Here is a 25514-nt window from a genome sequence, read left to right as displayed (position 1 = left end):
GTGTGGGTCTCTAGAGCGGTTACTAAAAGCCGTATGGGGACATCTGATATATGGAAACTTACATGTAACTATTCTGGGAACTAGGGTGGAACTTTTGAAGTTAGCATTAACTTAACGAGAACTGAGAGAGGCGAACAAGGCTGGACAAGCGAGCAAGCATCTTGGATTTTATAATTTTACAGTTTCTCAGTTGTGTGTTTCTCCTGCTACTGTGTGTGTCCTGGGGAATCAAACCACAGTCATCAGGGTTTGCAACAAGCACCTTTACCCACTGAGCCATGTAAGAGCAAAATTAATGCCATATTCTGTATGTAATGTATATTCTGCAGTTAATGATGCTCTGTATGAGAACGTGTCCTCCAGGTGACCCTTCTCCCTGCTTTCTGGAAAGGACACCTGCCAGCAGTCCTCAGAAACTCCACAGGAGTGATTACATACAATTAGCTCCCAGTGTTCCTCTGAGATTTAAAAAAACAAAACAAAAAACTTCCCCTCCAGACTCAGTCTCCACCCAACTTGCCAAAAGGTCGACATTCCTGTGACCCACAACCCCAACCCCTGCCCGCTTCCTTTTATGAACCCACTGCCCTGCTGCATCAGGAAGGATTGTGATCCTAAGCTCTGAGTTCTGAACCTTTAATTACAGGAGGACTCTGTGTATGTTACATTGGTATCGAGTCCTGGTGGTCTTTTTTTAGGGGGGGGTCCTCACGATCTGGGCAATCTCAGTATAACACTATCTCAAGAGCCCTTAGGGTTAGGGTTTTCTTAATGTTGGGAATTGAACCTATGGCTTCTAGAGTTTTTATAATTAATACATAAGACAATGAGATAATAATAAGGTAATAATGTACCAGGCAGCTGATATTATGTTGTTCAGGAAAAGGAAAGGGGGAGGGGTGCCCCAGAGAAAGACAGAGACAGAGAAAGAGGAAGAGAGGAAGAGAGAGAGAGAGAGAGAGAGAGAGAGAGAGAGAGAGAGAGAGAGAGAAACAGAGACAGAGACAGAGACAGAGACAGAGACAAACTAACCTCATGGCTCATGGCGGATCTTTTATATGGCCCTAGGCAGGGCCACGTGCGCTGGGCACCCCCGCCCCCACCCCCATGCAGGTAAGCAGTGACATCCCAGGTAGGCAGACTGAAGCAGAATCCTAACAAGCATGCTAAGTAGTGGTCTTCCACTGAGCTACACGGGGATGGGGGGGATGCCCTTACCACTTTTTTTCTTGGTCTTTCGAGACAAGAGTTTCTCTGAGCTACACTGGGGGGGGGCGCCTCCCCACTTTTTTTTTCTTAGTTTTCGAGACGAGTTTCTCTGTGTAGCCTTGGCTGTCCTGAACTCGCTTTGTAGACCAGGCTGGCCTCGAACTTACAGAGATCCTCCTGCCTCTGCCTCCCAAACGTTGGGATTACAGGCATGCACCACCATGCCCAGCTCTCCCCATGTTTTTAATCAAAATGTCTATGCCTGTGAGTAGGGGTCAGATGAAAGCACAAAATAGGAAGACTATCTACTACTTTCTTGGCTCTATAATTAAGGTATACTGGAAAGACAGGTATGTTCAATGTGACACATCTACAGGTACAAATACTTGTCTCATAAATCATCATTGCATGGAACCTCTCACTAATGTGAGCAAGGAAGCTGGGAAGTGAAAGCTCAGGCCTTCGGTCAGTGTCCATCTGAGTGCTGTGTACAAGTGATGCTGAGAGCTACAGACAGAAGAGGCCACATGAGTACCAGTCATCAGAGGTGCCCTTTCACACTGCATGGCTACCAAATAGACTCGGCATGAGCTCAAGCGGAAAGACAGTAACAATGTCATTTCTTGAAGTATGGCTCTTAGGGGCTTTACCCCTGCCCTCTGCCAGGTGTGTGCATTTCTTGTTTGTTTTGCTCCTCTGCCACTTGTCCTGTCTCAAATTCATTTGGTAAAGAACTCTTTTACACATTATCAGAGGTTGACTATTATGTTTGACCAATGCTGATAAAATCGTTCTTATTCCTTACACATAAAGATACACCTTTTAAACTGTTTACAGATCTGAACTGGATATAGTGACACATACTTGTAGTCCCAGCTACTGGGGAATTTGTTCTTTTTTTGGAGGAGGGCATCAAGACAGTGTTTCTCTGTGTAGCACCGGCTGTCCTAGAACTCTCTCTATAGACCAGGCTGGCCTTGAACCCACAGATATCTGCTTGTTTCTGTTTCTCAAGTGCTGGGATTACAGGCGTGAACAGTCAGCGCTGAGTCCATCTCTAAATTCTTTATATGAATGACACTAAGAACCTCAAAGGGAGCCTCAGTTTCCTCAGTAAAGCTGAAGAGGCTGAGGCAGAAAAGTCAACTGAGGCCAGTCATTAGAGCTCAGCCTTGGCAGAAAGGAGCTAAAAGCTTCTGAAACTGCGCTTTCTGTGTCTGTCACATTGAAAACTGACCCGGTTCTTTTTCTTACTTCCCTGAGCATCTGAGCACCCCGCCTGCGTCCTGTTTGGAGTGAACAAAAACAAATTTGACATTCAGGAACTTCAGCCTCCATGAAATTTTGGGGTGATGGGAAGCTGTAATTTGGGGTGTTTTGTTTTCAACAATTAGCCTTCATTCAGAATGTCCTAGTCGGTTCTTGTAGTGAGTTACACAGTGACGTCTGCATAGTAGTTACTATGCCTTTTTAAGGACCTCTTCCCTAGCAGTGTAGAAAATTAAGCCCTGGAAAGAATTTGGCTCAACAGTTAGTCATCATCCTTGCTTTAAGGAATACCCAGCCAGTCCACAGAAGGGCAGGGAGTAGGGGTGGAAAAAAGCAGGCTTAAGCAATTTATAGTCAAGCACGACTTTTTTTTTTTTTAATTGACAGAGTCTCTCTCCAGGCAGTGTTCACGTGCTCTGAATCGAAGCTTTTAGCTGGGCAGAGCTGGTTAAGCAAACAAACCTGAGTTATTTGAATGCAATGATTAACAGGAAGTTGGGAGGAGGGCTGAGCAGGCACAGTTAGCAGCCTTCACTGAGGGAAGAGGCCTGGCTCGAAGGAGTTCCAGAGAGAGATGCCTTGCCTGAAGGTCACTGATAGTGATTTCCCTGTGGGGACAGGTAGGGTCACTGGCCCCGGGAACCTCCCTCGGGTAGGGCGTTTTTTGTGTGGTAATTGCTTACAAGTTAGTTGGAGGCTGGGCAGTGGAGCTGCTTCGGGAAGCTGTCAATGAAAACTGAAAATATAAGCAAGCTAGGCAGAGGAGAAAGGAACGAGGAACTGCAGGCTGCTTATCAGAGCCACATTCACGTGGGATGATGCCGGGACATGGAGAACATGTAAGTTAAAGGAAGGTTCGCTCCAATCCTGTTTCTAAAGCTACTTTGCTCATTTCCTGCTCTTGGAAGATGGGCTCTTGGAAGTACAGCCTTTTTAGCCTGTCTCTTATTGCTGCCTTGGCGTTTGTGTTTATTTACAATAGCAAATTATGGAAGAACAATCATTTCCCAAGGGCGTTTTCCAATGCTTCTGTCTTAGCAGAAGTCTGTTTTCAGATGTTTAGCGGACAGACCTTTTATACAGCAGAAGCCGCACGGAAAACCACCCTGGAGCACTTCACCTGTCGTGAGTACAGGGTTCAAAATCACTACATAACTGAAGCGCTCTCTGAAGAAGAAGCCGGCTTCCCTTTGGCTTTCACGCTGACTATCCACAAAGATTTCGACACTTTTGAGAGGCTCTTCAGGGCGATTTACATGCCCCAGAACGTCTACTGTGTGCACGTGGATAGGAAGGCAGCAGGGACCTTCAAAGAATCTGTGCAGCAGTTACTAAACTGTTTCCCCAATGCCTTCCTGGCCTCTAAGACAGAGCCCGTGGTCTACGGTGGCTTCTCCCGGCTCCAGGCTGACCTGAACTGCATGAAAGATCTGGTGGCCTCTAAGGTCCCCTGGAAATATGTTCTCAACACCTGCGGACAGGACTTCCCCCTGAAAACCAACAAGGAAATAGTTCAGTACCTGAAAAGTTTCATTGGGAAGAATCTCACCCCAGGGGTGCTGCCTCCTGCTCATGCAGTCAGAAGGACCAAGTATGTCCACCGGGAGCTCTTAAATCATAAAAACCCCTATGTGTACAGTACCGCAAAACTGAAAGCTCCTCCTCCTCATAATATGACCATTTACTTTGGCACAGCCTATGTGGCTCTCACACGTGAGTTTGCTAACTTTGTCCTTGAAGACCAGCGTTCATTGGACTTAATATCCTGGTCCAAGGACACCTATAGTCCTGATGAGCATTTCTGGGTGACGCTCAATAGGATTCCTGGTATGTATATTTTGTTTCTCTCTCTCTCTCTCTCTCTCTCTCTCTCTCTCTCATCTTCCTCTCAATGGTGCTAATTTTTGGAGACTCTGTCTTGCTGTGTCCAGCCCCGGCTGTTCTGAACTGTCATGACTTCCTGAGTATCTGGTATTACAGCGATTACAGATATGAGCCACTATGCCTGTCTCCGTTTTCATTAATATATATAACATGATCAATGCTAAATAGGATTCTCAAAAGATGATAATGTTTCTTGTCTTTTTCTTTCTTTCTTTCTTTCTTTTTCTTTTTGAGTTTTCAAGATAGAGTTTCTCTGTGCAGCTCTGGCTGTTCTGCTTTAAAACTCACTCTGTAGACCAGGCTGGCCTCAAACTTGGAGATCCACCTGCCTCTGACTCCCAAGCACTGGGATTAAAGGCATGTGCCAGCATGTCCAGTGGAAAAAAATAATAGTTATAATAATAATTTAACAACAACAGATAATAATTTAACGTAACAAACGTCTCGGCAGTTTCAAATGTTAGTTTTTGAGCATGGAATATTTATTTGTTTGTTGTTGTTGCTGTTGTTGTTTTTAATTACTAGTTTTATTTGCAAGTCATGTTTTTCTACACTGATGGGTACAATGTGTTTTGAAATGAGCAAACAGTATGGGATGAATGACAAGCTACTCAGCATGCCTTGCTTGCCTACCGTTTTGGGGGGAGACTCTTGAAAATTGCGGTCACCCTGCTGCTGTGTGGGACTCTCTAAGCTGCACCTCCGGCTGCCTGGGGTGTTGTACCCTTTGGTCAGCCACCCGACTTCCTCCACAGCCCGCCATTCTGCTCTCATATCAAGTCCTTTCTTCTTGCTGCTGCTTTGGTTTGGTGTTTTTGGGGGTCCACATGTGTGTGGCTTTGTTCAGTTGGCACAATCCCTTCCTGATTCATCCATGTAGCTACAAATGAGCAGATTCTCCCTTTTAGAGGGCTGAGTACCAGTCATTTTGTACATATATTACACTGCTGTTAAATCTTTCAAAAGTCTTTATAGAAAGTCTACTTACAGACTGGAGGATATGGAAGCCCGTTTTATAGTTGATGAAAAAAAAATGGATTAGTAGAATCACAGTGAGAACTTGATTGTGTGGCTTGGCTTTGCTGGTCTATACCCAGCTTTGGGACTATAGACCCACCCAAGATGTGTGTTTTCTCTTGACACAAGGCAGGAGACTAGCAAACACTAATTATTCAAAAGGAAAACAAATTAACCCTAATACCTATGTTAAAGTAACACCATTATGAGGCAGGGAGAAGTGACCCTTGCCATTAATCCCAACATTTGGGAAACGAAGGTAGGCAGAGCTCTTGAAGTTCAAAGACAGCCTGGTCTACATAAAGAGTACTTGGCCATCCAGAACTGTTGTGAGATTCTGACAGTACATCATATACACATCCATCCATCCATCCATCCATCCATCCATCCATCCACACAGGCATTATGATGTTGGAGAGATGGCTCAGCAATTAAGAGCTTATACTGCTCTTGCAGAGGACCTAATTCTGATGCCAGCACACATCAGGTGCCTCAAAACCATCAATAACTGCAGCTCCTGCAGGAGATCTGATGCCCTCTTCCGGTGCCCAAGGACACCTTACTCACAAATGCACACATTCATTCAATTTAAAATTCATACACAAATGCATACAATTCATTCAAGTTAAAAACTAATAGTTATGGGGAAAAAGAATAAAATTAAGACTAGATAGTGTAAATACAATTTGGGTGGCGATGACTATTTTTGCCCTATTACCTCATGGCTGAATTCCCGTTCTTACCTCCCTCCCTCCCTTTCTGTGGTTTGTTGAGATGGGTTTTACTATGTAGTCCAGGCTAGACTCAAATTTTCAGCAATCCTCCTCTGCCTCACTGTCCTTTGTCCTGGGATTACAGATATGTACCATTGTGCCCAAAATAGGAAAAGTGACATTCCCACTTCTTCATTCCATGTCACTCAGGGTATGACATGGATTCAGGTCTGCCATTAAGTTCTAGTGACTTGTTCCCCAGAGAGAGCCAAGATTTAAACAAACAAACAAATCCCCCCAAAAAAATCCTGCTTTAAAAATTTTTTTTTCTTAAAAAAGACCAAGATAAACAAAAAGATATTCAGTCTGAAAAAGACCTCAAGTGTCTTAATGGAAAAACCTTGTCACTAAAGAAAGAACAAATGCTACAGTGGAGAAAACAATCTGGGGTCAGTAAACAGGATATGGCAGAAGCAGAGATGCTAGGAACACAGTGGGCAGTTGTGTGACACTAAGCAATGTCACTTTTTCTGCCCCTCAATTAGACATCACTTTCAAACGTGTGTTTCCTTCTACATACCAATTTTACCTTCATTGTTTGGGATTAAAGGCGTGTACCAACACGTCTGGACCTAAACTTTTCTTTACCTGAAACACTATACCAGTCTGGCCTTGAACTCAGATCTGTTTGCCTCTGTTTCCTGGATTAAACTGTGTTGTATTCCACCCAGATCACACGGACCTAGAAGTTCTTTGGATGTGATCTCTTGCAAGAGCAGCCATGTTCTGAATTAAAATTCCTCTACAACTAGAAAAAGTGACAAATCAATGAAAGATTTGACGAAATAAGGATACCTCAACTCTCACAAGGAGAAGAAAGGGAAGCTACTTATGGGCCAAATCAGAGAGAGAGAGAGAAGGCAGTTTTTACCAGGACAGTGATAGAGAGACAGGTTGCAGAGAAAGGAAGAGAATTCAATTAAAGACCAAATGTGCCAGAGAAGGAGAAGGAGCCGGGATTAGAGCGGATTGCTGGACTTAGTTTGAGGCCAAACAGAGCAATTTGGGGGCCAGAGAGAGAAGCCAGATCGACCAAGTCAGCTGGGAGAGAAGTTAGAGCCAGAACAGCTGAGCTGAACCAGCCAGCCCAGAGCTCAGTAAGAACAAGAAAGGGTGAGCTTATTGAGCAGTAAGTCTCAGAGGCTGAAACAGTCTAGGCCTAGGTTAGATTGCACAGAGGAGCTTCCAGGACAAGTCAGGGTTAGCAGAAGGAGGCAGTTAGCCCCCAAGACAACAGTGTCCTGTGGTCCAAAATGAGGAAGCAAAACCTTTAACAGGGTTGTCTACTCAGGTTGACAGAAGTGGGTGGCACACAGGGAGTTGACACGTGGCTTCAGGGTCACATGAAGTAAAAGCCCCCCCCACAACCCAAACAGGAGGCACATTATTATACGTTGTTATTAAGTCTCCAGACCTTAAAAAAAAGAATACATTTCTGTTTCCTAAGCCTAATGTATCCTGCAAGCCATGTTTTTGTTTTCTCGGTCTATGCTGAATCCGTGACCCAGTGATGTACCCTCACCCCTTTGGCTTGCTGCCCCCCAGCCTGTGGTACATGAGTGCTCTTCTGCTTTATGAAATGCGGCTTTCCAGATACCTTGATGACTCTCAACAGGCAGCCTTGAGCTCCGAGTCCCCCACTCTTCTCTCCAGGTGCTAACAGACAATTATCTGGACAGCTGTTTCCTATCAACCCTAACCTTTCCCCATAAAAAGGTACCCTAAAATCCAGTGAGGGGCTGCTCTCTGGAATCTCACCTTTGAAAGAGCAGCCCAGGGCTGGCCTGTTCTAAACACAGCTTGCTTTAATCAGAGGCTTAAAATAGAGTTGTTACCCCGACCTCCACACCCAGGTCTAACACTCAGCTCGTCCTTGCCTTTCTCCCAATCCAGCAAACTCTCCAGTCCTCTCTAATCCAGTCCACAGCTAGACGAAGTTTAACTCTTAGTGTACTGGGCTGCTGGGTTGTGAGCAATTCCTTATTAGGGAAAGGAACTACTGCCAAGCCTGAGTACCAAGCTCACTCACCTCCTGCTGCTTTCCCTCCAGGGCTCTGGCCATCTGAGTTGGATGGCTCCACCCCCGACTAGGGACTCTGGGTGGGTTAGTTTCATTGCTCTTGTGCCCCGTGTGCTCCTAGGCATTAATGTCTTCAAAACTGACCAATGGTTTCCACTTAATTTGCTACTAAGTAGTATTTTGAATCAGAGCTTATTTCAAATTTATATTAAACTATGAATGAATGAGAGAACAGCCTTAGGAGACTAATCTGTGTTAGAGGCAGGAGGCGAAGAAAAAAGGCCAAACCACTCCTGTTAATCAGCTTCCTGTTGCTGCAAGAAAACACAGATCTTTATTTTTATTTTTATTGTCTTATCATTATTGTTGTTTGGTTTTGGGATAGGGTCGCACTATACAGGCCTAAACTCAGAGCTATCTACCTGCCTCTGCTTCCCAAGTGCTGGGATCAAAAGAGTGCATCACCCCCACACAGCCAAAACAGACTTTAAAGCAATGATTGTATGGAGTAATTATTTTCATGATGTCACTTTCACACGTGTACTTCTCGTACTTTGCTCATTTACCCCACTACCCGTTCTTGCTCTTCTCTCCTCCACCTTCCCACTTGATCTTGTTTACCATCCGTTGCTGGGATACAAACACTGACCAAAAACAGCCCTGGGAAGGAAAGGTATGTTCTGCGTACAGAGTACAGCCCATCAGCAGGGAAATCCAGGCAGGAAACTGAAGGCAAGACCCAGAGCAGAGAACGCAAAGGAACACTGTCCACTGGGTTGCTCTCCAGGCCTTGCCACCCAGCTTTCTTATATGATCTATGACTGCCTGCCCAGGCTTGGCATTTCCCACACTGTGCTGGACCCTCCCACATCAGTCACTAATTATCAATCAAGAAAATGCCCCCACAGACTTGTCTTTGGGTCAGTCTGATGAAGACACTTTCTCAATTGATGTCCCTCCCCTTTTATAAATAAATAAATAAATAAATAAATAAATAAATAAATTTAAATTTACATCCTGATTGCAGTTTTCCCTTCCTTCTCTGCTTGTAGTCCCTCCTTTCCACATTTCCCTGCCATCCTCCCATCCTTCCTTTCTCTTTAGAAAAATCTAAAAAAAAAAAAAAAAAGGGGGAGGTGGCCCCTCATTGATATCAACCCACCTTGGCATATCAAGTTTTAGTAGGACTAGGTACATTCTCTACTATTGTGGCTAGGCAAGGCAGCCACGTTAGGGAAAAGAGATCCCAAGGCGGACAACAGAGTCAGAGACCACCCCTGGCCCCGCTGTTAGGAAGACGGAGCTGCCACGGGCCTAAGTCTGTCCTGTGATGCTCTCTGGTTGGTGGTCCAGTCTCTGTGAGCCCCTACGGACCCAGCTTAGTTGGTTCTGTAGGTTTTCTAGTAGTGTCACATTTGGTGTCTTGACAATAGCCATTCTGACCAGGGTGAGGCAGGCTCAGGAGCATCTGTGTAAATTAGTCAAGGTTCAGTTTGGCTTATCGTTTCAGCAGTTTTAGCCCACAGTCCTGTGGTTTCTAGGTCTGTCTCATGGTTACTGGGAGGCAAAGCATAGGAGAGGATGGGACAGGGACAAACAGTACCCTTCAGTGACCTTTCTCCAAATAGGTTTCACTTCCTGATATTCCTACTATCTTCCAATCTCTCGTTGTTAATGCTGTAACACCCTTGATGAGGTCAGAGAATCCGTGTTCTGATCTCTTCTCAAAGGCCCAGCCTATAAACACCGATACCTCAGGGATGAAGGCTGAAAGCACATGAGTTTTTTTTACACAAAGATGTTTCCATTGCAAAGTAGCACAGCGCCTGAGGGGAAAGAATAGAGAAAGGAAGGAACTGGAGATGGTGAGCCTGGAAAACAGACCCTGCTTGTTTCCATGTTCCATTGCCCTTGGCACCAGACTCTGGACCAGCCCTGTGACATCTCATAGCAAGCCTGGATCCTGGGTCCTGGATCCAACAGGCTTATTGTGTTTTTCTTTTTGGTACTGTCCATGTGTGAGCAGTTGAGATTGGTGTATTCCTTGAGCCCAGGTGCCAGGAACTGAGATTCAAGTGCTGGAAGCAGGAAGTACAGATCTGAACCATGGTGGTCAGGGAATGCAGCTTGTTCATGGCCTGAGAACTTAGGTGCACAGGGGACTTAAGCTGCCCAAACCAATCAGGCCCGTGAAATTTCTGAGATCACTGGGTCTAAGAGCTAGCTATATGGGAGAAAGTTGGGGCAGGGGGATAACTTTTACTATTAGTTGTGCTTAAATGATCCCTGTCTCATATATCCCAGAGAAAGGAGACCAGTGAGTTAGAGCGCCTGTGAGCTGTTTCTGTTGATGTTGTTTTGTTTTTGTGACACGGTCTCACTATATAACTCTTGCTATTCTGGAACTCACCATGTAAAACAGGCTGGCCTGGAACTCTGCCTTCTGAGGGCTAGGAAGAAAGGCATATGCCAACCAGTTGGGCCTTCACTTGTGAGGGAGTTTGTTTGTTTGTTTCCCCCAGGGACACAGTCTCTTGGGAGGGAACAAAAGGCCCTGAAGACTTCACAGGTTATGTAGGTAGGTTACCAAGGAAACAGGAGTGTCTTCTTTAGAAATGTTGAACAAAAAAACCAAAACAAAACAAAATGTTGGGAAGAGGTTCACTGTCTTACTGTTGCCTTGCCCTGCTTTGTTCTGCCCGCCCCCTCTGGCCTCTACCTTTGTTCAGTGATATTCCGTGGTTCTTCACACCCTACAGGCAACTTCCCTTTTCCTCCTTCCCTAGCGAAGGTACAATATTCTTTCCTGACTCTTCTCTAGCGAGAGGACAATTGTCACCTGTGTTATCTTGAAGTCAAATAGTGACGGGATTCAAGGCGCCGAGGAGTTCACTCACTAGGTTTTAGGCTATGATCAGGGCTGTAGTTTCAGAAAATGTGATCCAATAGGATTGAAGACTACTAGAGATTTTGACATTTTAATTTAGCTTTTTCTTTTTTTAATTAATGTTATTTCCCTATGTCGGAAATTGACTGGAGAGATGGCCGAGTGATTAAAAGCCCTTGAGTACTTTTAAAGGACCCAAGTTCAATTCCTAGCTTGCAGCTATCCATAACTCCAGCTCCAGGGGGTTCTTTGCCCTTTTCTACAAAACAGCCACTCACAAAACAAAAAAATACAATTTTGAAAACTTGCCCTTATGGTTAGTTGAATTGACTTGCATACATTTTGTGGGTCTACACACACGACCATGGAAAATAGGTTGCAGTGGACTCAGAAATAGGTCAGTCAGGAAAGTGTTCGCCTTGCAAGAACCAAGACCCGAGGTTTACCTCAGAAACACGTTGTTGTTGTTGTTGTTGTTGTTGTTGTTGTTGTTGTTGTTTAAAGGCAACTGTGATGGTGACACTGGCAATCTCAGTGCTAGGAGGGAGCTTCCTGGGGATACTAGCCAGCCCACCTGAATACTTGGTGAACTTCAGGCCTTTAAGAGACCTAGCCTTAAAAAGGAACAACTAGCCAGCCCCTGAGGAAGGATACCCAAGATTGTCTCTTGCCTCTACAGTCATGAGCACAAACATACTCACCCCCACCCCACCCACACACATCTGTGTACCCTCACCCACAGGAACACACAAAGGTAGAATAATAATGACCACATGGTGCCTCTCTAGCATCTTTTAGGACCTCAAAGGATCAAAGCACACACGCTGATGCTTATTTTAGATTGTCTCTCCAAGCAGCAACCTTTCCTTTCTCTCTCTCTCTCTCTCTCTCTCTCTCTCTCTCTCTCTCTCTCTCTCTCTCTGTGTGTTTCTCTCTTTCTTTTTTTTTTTTCTTTTTGGTGTTTTCAAGACAGAGTTTCTTTGTGTATAGCCTTAGCTATCCTGGACTCACTTTGTAGACCAAGTTGGTCTTGAACTCATAGAGATCTGCCTGCCTCTACTTCCCAAGTGCTGGGATTAAAAGTGTGTGTCACCACCACCACCTGGCTCGCTCTTTCTTTCTCTTTTTCTTTCTTTCTTTCTCTCTCTTTCTTCCTTCCTTCCTTCCTACCTTCCTTTTTTCTTTCTTTCTTTTGCCAAGCATTTCTTCCTGCCGTGACCTATATTAATCTTATCACGAGGAGATTTAAGGTAGATTGGAAGACCCAACAAATATGACTCCAGTAGGGAAAGGCACTTGTCACCAAGCCTGTTGACATGAGTTCAATTCCCAGGACCCACACATACACACATACCAAATGAATAAATATTTTTAAAAAACTAAATTTAAAAAATTGATAGAAGAAAATGAAAATGCCTCCTTGGGGGAACTGATGGCCACCAGCCCACTCAGGCAAGAAAACAGAAAACAAGATGCAGGGCAGGGCCTGGTCTACAAAGCGAGTTTAGGACAGCCAAGGCTACAGAGAGAAGAAACCCTGCCTCAGAAAAAAAAAGAAAAAAAAAAAAAAGAGTTGGGGACAATGAGACCAGAGCCACTGTCACTTGAAATGCATTTTACATTTATGAGGACTATTGGATGGGCTCCATGACAACCTACACATCTGTTTACTCAGCAATCAGATGGTACTCATTGGTGGGATTTCATCATCACCATTGTTGTGATGCTGAGGATGGCACCTGGTCCTCAAACATGTTCAACACCTGGCCAACAAACGTGGTGGTAGCACACGCCTTTAATCCCAGCACTGTGAGTTCAAGGCCAGCCTTGTCTACAAAGCAAGTCTAGGACAGCGAGAAACATCCTGTCTTAAAAAACCAAAACCAACCAACCAACCAAACATGCTCCCATTGAGCTACACAATGGGAGACAGCAGACAGTGACCTGGCTTTACCACTAAGAGTCCATTGATCTTCAGGTGAGATATCTGATTTCTCTGAGCCTAACTCATATTTTAGATTCTGAGAATGAAATATCTCTCTGTAAGGCTGATAAAGGGTTAAAGAATATACAAACTGTGGGTAGAGAGATGGTTCAGCACTTAAGAGCACTGGCTTCTCTTCCAGAGGTTCTGAGTTCAGTTCCCAGCAACCACATGGTGGCTCACAACCATTAATCTGATTCCTTTTTCTAGTGTACATGAAAACAGAGCACTTGTATACATAAAATAAAATAAACAAATAAATCTCTTAAAAACAAAAGAGGCATCTCCTTCTGGACAGAGGAGATGAATACTTGTTTAAACACACACACACACACACACACACACACACACACACACTGAACCTGGCATGTTGTAAAAACTCATTTGATGCTAAAAGAGAGAGGGAAAACAAACATGTTTTTTTAAATTTTTCTTTCCTTCCTTCCTTCTTTTTATTGTTGCTTAGTTGGTTTGGGGTTTGGGGGGATTTGTTTGTTTGTTTTTTGAGGCAGGGTTTCTCTGTGTAAGTCTGGCTGTCTTAGAACTCACTCTATAGACCAGTCTAGCCTTAAACTCAGAGATCTGCCTGTCTCTGCCTCCAGTGTGCTGGGATCACTGCCTGGCAAACATGGATTTCTTACTTTACTGTTGACTCTTGAGTGCTGCATATTACTATTCTAAAACTTCTTTGTAAGATTAAGGAAAATAAAACAAAACAATGGGGCTGGAGAGATGACTCAGAGGTTAAGAGCACTGTCTGCTCTTCCAAAAGTTCAGAGTTCAGTTCCCAGCAACCACATGGTGGCTCACAACCATCTATCATGAGATCCGGTGTCCTTTTATAGCATGCGAGTAGAACACTATGTACATAATAAATCAGTCTTAAAAAACAAAATAATGCCCATGCAAGTTTTGTTCTGAAGGCATCTGGTAACGTTTGTGATTAGGACAGGGAGTTTGGCCACAGGATTTCTCGGGTGTATGGCTTTGCATCACCAGTGTCTGTCTCTTTTTTTTTTTTTCCCCTCCAGTAGTAGCACCCTGGGGGCTTAGGTCACTTTACATGCCCTTGTCCTGCTCTCCCTCTGTAGTGGAAAGCTCTTCATGTCCGCTGTCCATCCCAACCCTCCGCCCTTGAGAGTCAGCTGAAGTGCCATCTCTCTAGTCCTTCCTCCTCCCCTAGAACCAGCCCCCTCGTACATCCCTTATGACACCTCCATGGCATCATGCAGATCTCAGTTCCCTCTACAAGAGGGTCCTGTGTGCCCTGCCAATGCCAGATGTGAGGACTTCGACCACATTCCATACTTCATCTACGAAGCCTCAACAACTAGAAGGTGCCAGAGCCTGTGGGATGAGGACCATGATTAGGGTGGAAGAGGCCTATTATTCCTCTAGACAGGCTTGCTTGGCATCCTAGGATTCAACCAATCTCAGACAGGAAAAACCAAGAACAGCACACTGGCCTTCTATTTCTTATCAGTCCCTAGACTCTAGGGCCTAGACAGTATGGGATAATCATATAACCATGTTACACAGTTTTTACACTGTATTAGCTACTCTATCTAGAACTAGTTTAAAGTCTGCAAAGGATGTTTAGGCTCTGTGCAGGCACTGTGCTGTGGTACAGAGGGGCCCACAAGTGAGAGCTCCACAGGCACCTAGACACAGCTGTCCTGTTATTCTTGCCTTAGAAAATATTGTCTACAAATGCATTTTTCCATTCTCTTGCAGAAAGTTTATCCAATGATTTTCTTCAGTTCTGCTCAGGTTTTTTGTTTTTGTCCTTTTTTGGGGGTGTGTGGTTGAGACAAGGTTTCTCTGTGTAGCCTCGGTTATCCTGGACTCACTTTGTAGACCAGGCTGGCCTCAAATGTACAGAGATCTGCCTGCCTCTGCCTCCTGAGTGCTGGCATTAAAGGCATGTGCCACCACTGCCCGGCTAGGCTCAAGTTTTAATAGGGAGGAGCCCTATCCTCCCAATCCCTCAACCCCCCTCTGGCTTCTCTAAGGGTTCACACCCTTTGCCACCTCTGTGACACCACCATTCAGAAACCGTTCTCAGGAGTATGGGTGATCTCCGAGGTTTCTCAGACTGCTCAGTATAAACAACCCTCTTCATGAATCTGAAGATTGAAGTTATGTGGGTTTTGTTCCCGTCTAAAGAAGTGGGGAGGAAAGAAAAAAGGCATTCATGGAATTTGCCTGAGTGATTTAGGCCCTGTGAGGCTCTGATTTAAAATATGCAGAAAATGTAGTCAAAGTGGGTTGTTTGGCTCTGACATAAAATCCTAAGTAATAGCTGTTCCCTGACAGACCTCTATGCCAACTTTATCCTTAGTCCTTCTTTGCCTAGAAAACAAAAAACAAAAAACAAAAAACAAAAAAAAACCTCAATTATTGGGCTGAAGAGATGGCTTAGTGGTTAAGAGTGCTGCCTGCTCTTCCAGAGGTCCTGAGTTCAATTCCCAGCAACCACATGGTGGCTCACAACCATCTATATTGTTGTTGTTCTTTTGTTTTTTGAGACAGGGTCTCTCTGTGCTAGCCTTGGCTGTCCTGGACTCACTTTGTAGACCAGGCTGGCCTCGAACTCACAGCAATCCACGCACCTCTGCCTCGCAAGTGCTGGGATTAAAGGCGTGCGCCACCACGCCTGGCACAACCATCTATAATGTGATCAGATACCCTCTTCTGCAGATAAAGCACTCATATGCAACAAATAATAAAAAATAAAAAAAAATTAAAAACCTCAATTATTATTATTAATTATTTTGTGCTGGGGCCTGAACTCATATGAACTCCTCCGGCGAGTTACCCCCTTCCTCCCTTGTCACCTCTGCATAGCCCCACTTAGGTAGCACACAGCCTTGTTTCCCTGCTGCTCCCGGGACATTCCTTATCATTGCCTGTCCTCTCTGCAGGGAGGTGGTTTAGGACTCTGTTAGATACCCTGAACTCAAGGCCAGCCCGGTCTCCCTGCTGAGCTTCAAGCCAAGCAGAGCTACACAGTGTTACCCTCAGTGGAAGTAAATTAACACCCCTGCCAAAGGAAACCTAGCCAGGGGTGATGGTTCATGCTTGTGGTCGCACGCACTGACACCCACTCCCCACACCAACCCTCACGCAGGATCACAGTTTCTGGAAGTTGTGTTTGAACGGAAACATACACTTGGGGCTCCTTTGTGTGGGAGCCCCATTCACTCAGGCATGGTTTTGAGTTCGTCCATCCATGTTGAAGCTTGAATCTGTACCTCACTCCTCATCTGCGTTGCAGTGTTTTTTCAAGCAGGGGTGCAAGGTTTCAGGGATTTGTACATCCCTTAGTTTGCTGACAGGTATTTGGGCTGTTCCTGGTTTTGTCTGTGAAGAGCAGTGCTGCTATGGAACCTGCTGAACAACTTTTGGGGAGCACGTGGTCTCATGTCTCCTTAGTAGATAAAGACAAGAGTGGAATTCTTGATCCACATGGTAACATTCTGTTCAACATTTTCAAAAGTTTGCTATGGAACCCAGGACCTTGCACATAGAGGACAGTGGCTTTGTTGTCAAGCTTCACCCCACCCCCACCCCACCCCACCCCTGCCATCCCCAGGCCACAAGTGACTCATTCTTCTGTGTCAAATGACTACATTTCTGTTAAAAATTACGTCCACACCAGGCAGTGGTGGCACACACCTTTAATGCCAGCACTTGGGAGGCAGAAGCAATTGCTCTCCGAGTTTAGCCAGCCTGTTCTACAGAGTTAGTTCCAGGACAGCCAGAGCCACACAGAGAAACACTGTCTTAATGTTCCCCCCACCCATGAGATTCATGAAGAAGTGAAATTGTCACACTGCATGTGGTGGCACATACCTGGGATCTCAGCTACTTTATAGACAGAAACAGAAAGATAGAACATAAGGCCAAACTGGACAAGTTGTAAAGACAGGAGGGAGGAAGAGAGGGGAGGAAGGGAGAAAGGGAAGGAGGGAGAGAAAGAAAGGGAGGGAAGGAGGGAAGAGGCAGAAAGAGATTAATTGTCCAGCATAATATAGTAAAGGGTGGATTCAAGTTTCTGCCTAATCAGGCAATTAAATAAAGATAAATTAAATAAAAAACAAAGCAGGCTGTTTGGTGCAAATAGAGCATGTGGCTACTGTAATTAGTCCCCTTCCTGCGGATTTATAAGAACCAAGTGGCCTGTCCCTTCTGTAAGTCTCCTCTTGTGTCCTTCCTCTCCTAGCTCCCTAGCCTGGAACTCAGACCTGTCTTGGGATTCTAGGCAGTGTTTGTGGCTTTTGCTATTTGGTTTCTTTCATCCCACAGCTTGTCCCCTGACTTCTCTTTTCTGTGGGTTAATATGTAGTTTGATTGATTTTTTTTTTTTTTTGAGACAGATTCTTATGTAGCCCAGGCTGGCCTCAAACTCACTATGTACTTAAGGTTGGCCTGAATCTCCTGGTGTGCCTGGCACCATCTCCTCTATGCTTGAGTAGCAGGTATGTGTCACAGCACCAGCTGTGGTTTCCTACTGTTCTTGGTGCCTTGACAGTTCCCATGCCACTTAGCTCTTGACGTTTGGGACAATGTCTGAAAGCTTTCCACACACATTTGCTTTACTTTGGAGATTCACAAGTGTATCTCTTCCTAGTTTCCACCTTAGGGATGAAATCAACTTCAAATTCCTGCAATGATTACAGTTCTAACCTCCTTCTAGAGTGGTGGTGCATGCCTTTAGCAGAGGCAGGCAGATCTCTGAATACAAGGCTGGAGTGGTCTACAGAACAAGTTCCAGGACAGCCAAGGCTACAAAGATAAATAAATAAATAAATAAATAAATAAATAAATCAAGAAAAGAAAGAAAGAAAAAAAATCTAACCTCCTAACACCCTTGGTGAAGAAATAATAACAGTTTGTATGGAGGATAAGCCAGTTGCCCTAGTATAATTTTCCATTCAAATACAGAGCCATGCAAAGCTCTTTTTGGGTGCCTGTGAGTTGAAAGGACACAGTCCTGCTCCATGAGACTCCACTTTCTCTCAGCTGCTGCTCCAACACCACACCTGCCTCCTGTGGATCAATGTGAACTCTGAGCTGCTGATCCAGCACCACACCTGCCACCTGCTGCCGTGCTCCCAGCCATGATGGCCATGACTAACCCCCTGAAACAGTGAGTGAGCCCCTAATTAAGTTCTGCCCTTGAGAGGCTAAAGAGATGGCTCACAGGTTAAGAGCACTGTCTGTGCTCCCAAAGGTCCTGAGTTCAAGTCCCAGCAACCACATGGTGGTTTATAACCATCTATAATAAAATCTGAGATCTGTTGCCTTCTCCTGGTATGCAGGCAGACTGTCCTATAAATAAGTAAATAAATCTTTAAGGTTGTTTTTTGTTTTTTGTTTTGTTTTGTTTTTGTTTTTGAGACAGAGTTTCTCCGTGTAGCCGTGGATGTCCTGGATTCCCTTTGTAGACCAGGCTGGCTTGAACTCACAGAGATCTGCCTGCCTCTTCCTCCAGATTGCTGGGATTAAAGGCGTGCGCCACCATGCCTGGCCTTAAGCTCTCCTTTTTATAAATTGCCTTTGTCATAGTATCTCTTCATAGCAATAGAACTGTAATTGTGTAGGTAGCAAGTGCTCTTGGCCTCTGAGCCATCTCTCCAGCCCCTTCCTATAAAAATAAAATTAAGGTAGTTTCTGTTTCTGTTTCTTTTCTTTTCTTTTTTATTTTTTGGTGTTACCAGACAGGGCTTCTCTATGTAACATCCAGGCTGGCCTTGAACTCATAGAGATATACCTGCCTCTTCCTCCACAGTGCTGGAATCAAAAGGCATGTGCTACCACCATCCTGCCCTCTAAAATTAAGCTTGATGTTTGTTTTTTTTGTTTTTGGAGACAGGGTTTCTCTGTATAGCCTTAGCTGTCCTGGACTCACTTTGTAGAACAGGCTGGCCTCGAGCTCACAGAGATCTGCCTTCCTCTGCCTCCTGAGGTATTGAGATTAAAGGCATGCGCCACCACCACCTAGCTTAAATTATTTTTTTTTAAAGGCCCATTATAGCTCCCAAATAATGACACAGAGACCTATTACATTTACTAGTAACCTTTAAAGCACTCAGCAGGCAGATGCTCATCTAGTCTAACCTGTCTATGATGTTCTGAACTACGTCCCAGCCATGTGCTTTGCTCCCTGTCCTCTCGTCTCACCCTGGCTGCTCCTGCTCCATCTTTGTCTTCATGGTGACTTCCTCATTGCCTCTTCCTCAACCTTCTTCCTACCTGAGACTCCCTAACTGGAACTAAAGGTCCAGCCCTAACTCTCCTGCCCTGATATTGCCTGATCAGCTTCTTTATTACCAATTAGAGATGATGGAGACCAATTTCTATATAATATGGAGACAGGAGGTTCTTCATAAAAATGACAATGGCCAGGTCCAGACTGCAACCAGATCTCAGGGCACAGAAATCAGCATCTAAGTACACAGTGCACCAGACCAACACAGCACCTTCCATTGCTTCTTAGCAGATAGTTGGTCACAGTAACAGGAAATAACCAATCCAAGGCTGCTGTTGTTATTTTCTTTTTGCAGATAAGGAAACTGAATCTGAGGTCAGGGTAGCGTTGCTTAATCTAACAAGACCCCAGTGCATGTCACTCAGAAGTTCCCTGTAGCTCAAGCAAGGTGTTCAGTGATTTGAATGGGCAGGAAATGTCTAAAGGCCTTAATGAGTTTCAACTTTTTTTAAAATTAGTTTATTCTTGTTACATCTCAATGGGAGTTTCAACTTTTATTAGTCAAAATTATTATACTTGAAAGAATTATACTATGTGCCACCTGTCACAGTTAGCCACACTGCCTCATCATAGTCCCCTCCCTCCCTCGCTCCCTCTGGCATTCTCCAATTGCATGAACATTTCCAAGTATGTCCTAGCAAAGGCTTTCTGATACAGTCACTAGATACAGTCATTAGATACTCGTTATTACTTCATTCACAAACCCAACTCCAGAAGCACAGATTGCGAACAATTCCCACAATGGCCTACACATCCTGTGATCTGATCCAGAGTCTTGAGCTATGTGCTTAACTTTCACCTGGAACCTTTCTGTCTGTCTTTAGTGACCTCATCTTTGAAGAATACAGGTCCAAGATTCCTCTTAAGTGGATTCAGTTTATCTTTCGGGCAGTGTGCCTAAAGAAACAATGTTGCACAGGCCCGCAGTGTTTACTTGTCTCCATGGTGATGAGGTTACTTTTTATCATTTGATTAAGACAGTGCCTGCCAAGTTTTTCCTCTGTAAAGTGTTTGTTGTGAGGTAGTTAACTTGATATTTTACAGACCGATAATTCTAGACTTGTAGATACCCTGTTTGACAAATGTTCAGTCCTGTTTCATTCTACAGCTATGTTTTGAATCACTCAATCATTGCCTTAACAGTTGCTAAAACCTGTTTTTCCTTAAATTCTTCATTCTTTGTTTAGTAGCTGGCGACCTGCAGTAAGGTAGAGCCGAGCATCCTGTATCCCTACGTGTTTGTTTTATTCCTGAGGATTGGTTCAGTCTGTATGTTTCAATGTTGCTATTTCTTCTTTGCTCCTCAAATTGTTTCAGACTTAGCTGGATACAGCCCCTTCAGCTGGCTCTTGCATCCTTTCAGCAAATCCCAGTTGCTTGTCCTGCCGCAGCACCACATAAAAAAGGCAGAATCCACATGTGGCCAGTGTAGAAAGAAATTATAAGGACTATTGTAATACCCAGAATCAGGAATAATGTAATTTTATTTGTGTGCGTGTGTGTGTGTGTGTGTGTGTGTGTGTGTGTGTGTGTGTGATTTTGTTCCAGGAAGGGAGGAAGAAAGGAAGGAAGGGCTGAGTTGGGCTGTACTGTCAGGCAGAGTGGGTGTGACAATGGGAATCAGCTAGTACTAGTGACAAAGAGGCTTCCTAGCACTGGGTGGGTGCTCTCAAGACCGCCTTCTCTGATGAGGACACTGAGGCTTAAGCCCCTTTCACCTCCTCATTGATGTAGCCAACTAGAGCCAGAGCTCACTGGCACACCTTATGTAGATCAGCCCTCTCATAGGGTGCCTAAAACCAGGGTAGCGACTGGAAGGACCAAGTGGAAGCTAGTGAGTGAAATGATGTAACTTTAGTTACAATGGCAACTGATTATGATGGGATTCTATTATTGCATGTCAATGTGCTTTTGTGTCTGTGTGTGTGTGTGTGGGGGGGGGGCTTTTCATGGTTCCTCTGTGTAGCCCTGGCTGTCCTGAACTCGTTTTGTAGGCCAGCCTGGCCTCGAACCTACAGACATCCACCTGCCTCTGCCTGGGATTAAAGGCGTGTGCCACCATGCGGGGTGGTGGGAGTGGGCAGGCATACTCTTTATGAGGTTACAAATGAATATGTTAGCGTAGATGACCATGGAGCAGATGTCTGAGGATGATAGAGTAGTTGGATGCATGAGGGTGGGAGTTGAGCATCCTCTGTGCCCTGCAGGACCACTTCGACATAGCAGACTGTTGTCTGCAGAAAAAAAAGAATGGCGTGGTAACGATTTTCCTGGCTTTGTGGCAGACTGCCTGACAAAGGCAACGTAAGAACAGAAAGGTTTGTTCCGGCTCTCAGTTTGAGGAGCCCATCAATCACGGCAGTGAAGGCATGGTGGTGGGAGTGTGAGAGGGGTGCTTATGTTGTGCCCAAGTCAAGACGTGAATGCCCATACTGGCCTGGCTCTCTCCGTTTCCCCCTTTTTATTCATTCTGAAATCCCGGACCAGGAGATTATGAAAATTGTCTTCTGACCTCCACACCCATGTCGTGGCACGGACACCACCAAGTAAATAAATTCATAAATATTTTAAAAATGAGCGTGTTTATAGGGACATAGGAGGTGTAGTATGAAGCTAATTTCTCAAGGAAAAGGGAAATCAAGCCAGCACCTCGTAGATCTTTTGGTCACAGAGTTCAGAGAGCAAGTCTGGGGAAAAGGAATTCTGCCAAGCGTGGGAAACTTCCGCCCATTGCTCCGTAAGCCCCCAGAGACATCGCTGAAAAGTGGGACTGTGCTTTTGAGACTCAAAGTATCTCTTCCTCTGACTTCTGCTGCCTGATGTGTGTGTGTGTGTGTGTGTGTGTGTGTGTGTGTGTGTGTATGTGTGTATGTGTGTGCCAGTGTTTGGGTGTATCTGTGTGTGTGGTGTGTTTATGTGTGTGTGTCTGTGTCTGTGCGTGTGTGTCAGTCAGTTTCTTTGGGTATAATGTGCCAGGTAGTCCCAGTTTTAGTTGATAGCTGGCCACTGGCAAGTAGGGTCTTAATTCCTAATCTTAATTACTGATATTATCAGATCATACATTATATATCATCCAGTAATTATATTTATATATGTGGATATATGTAGATTATACAATGGCTAGAAGAGGGTTAGAGGCCTACAGACAAGTTTGTTTTTTGTTTGGTTGGTTTTGGTTTTGGTTTTTGGTTTTTTGAAACAGGGTTTCCCTGTGTAGCCTTGGCTGTCCTAGACTTGCTTTGTAGACCAGGCTGGCCTCAAACTCACAGTGATACGCCTGCCTCTGCCTCCCAAGTGCTGGAATTAAAGGCATGTACCACCATGCCCCAGCCCCTCAGACAAGTTTAAGGAGTTGTAAGAGGCCTTCCTGGAGGCAGAGGCAGCTAATACAGACTCAAAGGCAAGCCGGGCAGTGGTGGTGCATGCCTGTAGTCTTTAAACAAAACAAAACAAAATACACTAACGAACCCAGCTTAAAAGCTGCTAGAGGCAAACAGAGCTGAGCTGCTAGGTTGCAAGTCCAGCCATGCCTCAGGGTTGAGTTGAGCTGCAGAGGTGAGGTACAGGACCATGGAGGCCATATTGGCTTGGGACCAGGTCCAGATGGACAAACAGATGGATGGACAAATGGCAACTCAAGTAGGCTGCATCAGTGCTGGGGACCAGCTCACTGACCTGAAGCCACAAGATCAGTTCAGAGTTCTCTGGAGGCTCTTTGGCATACACCAGGTGGTCAGATTCAGAATGTCAGACAGACAGGGACAATGGTGGGGACCTGAGAAAGAAGGCACGAGAAAGAAGGCATGCCTGATATGCTGATGGAGTCAGGAATCTTCAGACCAAATTTGCCCACAAGGATGTCAGTGTTTTCCAAAAGACACCCAGTCAAGGACAGCAGCTAACTAGGCTTACTTACGGCCAGACTGATATCTAACCTCAAGTTCTCAGTGCTCCCCTCTCTTTCTCTAGTTTTGTTTTTGTTTTTTGAAACAGGATTTTTCTGTGTGTAGCCCTGGATGTCCCGGAACTCCATTGGTAGACCAGGTTGGCCTTGAATTTCACAGAGATCTGCCTCCCTCTCCCTCTCAAGTGCTGGGATTAAAGGTGTGTACACCATGCCTGGCATCCCTTTCATTTTCAAACCTGACCCTATCTCTCAAAAATCTACCTGATAACTCTTTTTACACAAGAAAATTGCTTAACTTTGTCATTGCTATAAACTACATCTCTGAACAATTGTTAAAAGTATGTGGGTATGGGTGTTTGGGTTTTTGTTGTTGTTGTTGTTGTTTTGTTTGGTTTTTTGGTTTGTTTGTTTTTTTGAGACAAGGTTTCTCTGTGTAGCCTTGGCTGTCCTGGACTCACTTTGTAGACCAGGCTGGCTTCGAACTCACAGTGATCCGCCTGCCTCTGCCTTCCAAGTACTGAGATTAAAGGCGTGCGCCACCACCGCCCAGCGGGTGTTTGTTTTTTTAATAGCTTGACAGCCACCTAAATCCCACTTGCAAAGAAACCTGACTTAGACTCCCCCTGTGAAGCCCACACCACAGGTGGGTGTTTTTATTTTCTCCTTGTGTATCTCTCTAGTAACCTTTGTGTGTAAGATCTACGTTAAAATATCCTCTAATAGAACCAATGCTGGTTCATCCTGACTCTTCCTGGAATTATGTTCTGTAGTGAAACTGTGAATCTTGGTTTTGCTTTAGTGGGAGTCCCTAGGAGGGAATGGGGATGCTTCAGGCCCCCCTGGAGGATGGAGTGCAGTTGTACCTCTGTGCCCGCCACCGCCACCAATGACAAGATGCCATCCTAGTAGTAGATTCTTCCTCACTATGTGGTCTAGGCCGGGGTGGCTGCAGCCTTCTTTATGCTAGTATTTTGGGGAGGTTCTCGGGGCTCTTTGCTTGTTGGGTTGGTTTCTATACACCTACTCTACTGTATTAACTGTGTAAGTGTACTTTTAGGAATATCATTTATTGGTCAGTGATTATGGGTGGTACTGGGCAGGCGTGGTGTCAATGCGTACAGTGAAATACAGTCATCTTGCCTCTGTGTTTGTGCTCAAAATGGAGACAAGTGGAGTGTGCAGAGTGATGCAGAGCCTGGAGCCCCTCCTTTACACACTGTGGAGTAACTCTGAGGAGGGCACAACAGTTTTACAAGCTGCCGATTATGAGCTAGGAGTCCATTCTCCATGACTCTCAAGCTTGCTAAAATGCCACAAGGGACCTAGCATTGTGAATTTCAGTTTTCTCATTGGGAAAGTGGGGGCTATATTTGCTCCTAAGGTTAGTGATCATCAGCTCTTACCACTTACCTTTCCTAGCTCCTGTTCTAATATTCACTGGGTTTCAGGTCCCTCCCCCTTCCCCCACCCCCTTAGAGATGGAGACTCCAGCTGCCTTAAAGAGCCAGTGCCTTTTTCTGTTAGCAGAGTGTCCTTTAGAATTACGTGTCAACCTGCTGACTTCTTCTAACTGTTTTTCTGATTGGCATTGCTAACTGGAGGGGAAGTGATGGCTATGTAATAGCTAGAGGTGGTTGGTGTCCAAAGAACCAAGGTAGAAAAGCCCTGAATAGTCCCAGCTTTGGGAAGCAGTCCTTCAGGGAGGATGGTCTCAGATGTGGTACTGTAGGGTACTCACAACTGTTAATTATTTGAAAGGGGCTCTTGATCTCCCACTAACTTTAAAAGCATTTTCTGTGGAAAGGAACATAGCTGAGTTTGGGGGGTAAAATCCTGGGCTCTAGGACCCACAATAGGTCCCTAAATGCTGATGAAAATAGCCAGTGAAGAGCGCCTGATGGAATTCCTTCAATGTGGCCATGTTGGGAAGAGAAATGGACACAGGGGTCCAGTGAAATCAATCTCTGGGGACCTGACACAAAATTTAACTTAAAGCCAAAAAAGAATTGGGGCAGATGTGCTAGCTTGATCATCCCAGTCTGAGTATGGTCCAGCTGATCACACTATCTGCTCTGATTCTGTAAGGTGGCCCCGAAAAAAACCTTTTCACTGGGCTGTCATCAGTGGAGGGCGCCGCTCTGGTTCTCAAGGGATAGTGACTTCGGCTTCAGGGTACAGCCTTGTCATGAGGACTGTTGTCCTCATCTGGGGTGGAGGTGTCTCTGCTATTCAGGGAATCCAAGATGACTCAGGAGGGACAGTTATGGACAATGATTGACATCTGTGCCTT

The 25514-nt window shown here is 45.0% G+C and overlaps 1 protein-coding gene across 1 annotated transcript in view; it reads left to right on the top strand.

Annotated features, from left to right (window-relative positions):
• The first annotated feature begins 2891 nt into the window (after positions 1-2891).
• GCNT2 (glucosaminyl (N-acetyl) transferase 2 (I blood group)) overlaps positions 2892-25514 on the top strand; it is a 92525-nt gene continuing 69902 nt past the window's right edge. Inside the window, exon 1 of the mRNA XM_084794592.1 lies at positions 2892-4305. Coding sequence (XP_084650718.1) covers positions 3387-4305 — 919 coding nt within the window. The 5' untranslated portion in view covers positions 2892-3386. The remainder of the gene's footprint in view (positions 4306-25514) is intronic.

This window comes from Acomys minous (genome assembly GCF_964271855.1).
Source record: "Acomys minous genome assembly, chromosome: 9".
NCBI classification, from domain to species: Eukaryota; Metazoa; Chordata; class Mammalia; order Rodentia; family Muridae; genus Acomys; species Acomys minous.
This window is presented reverse-complemented; position numbering and strand designations above follow the sequence as displayed.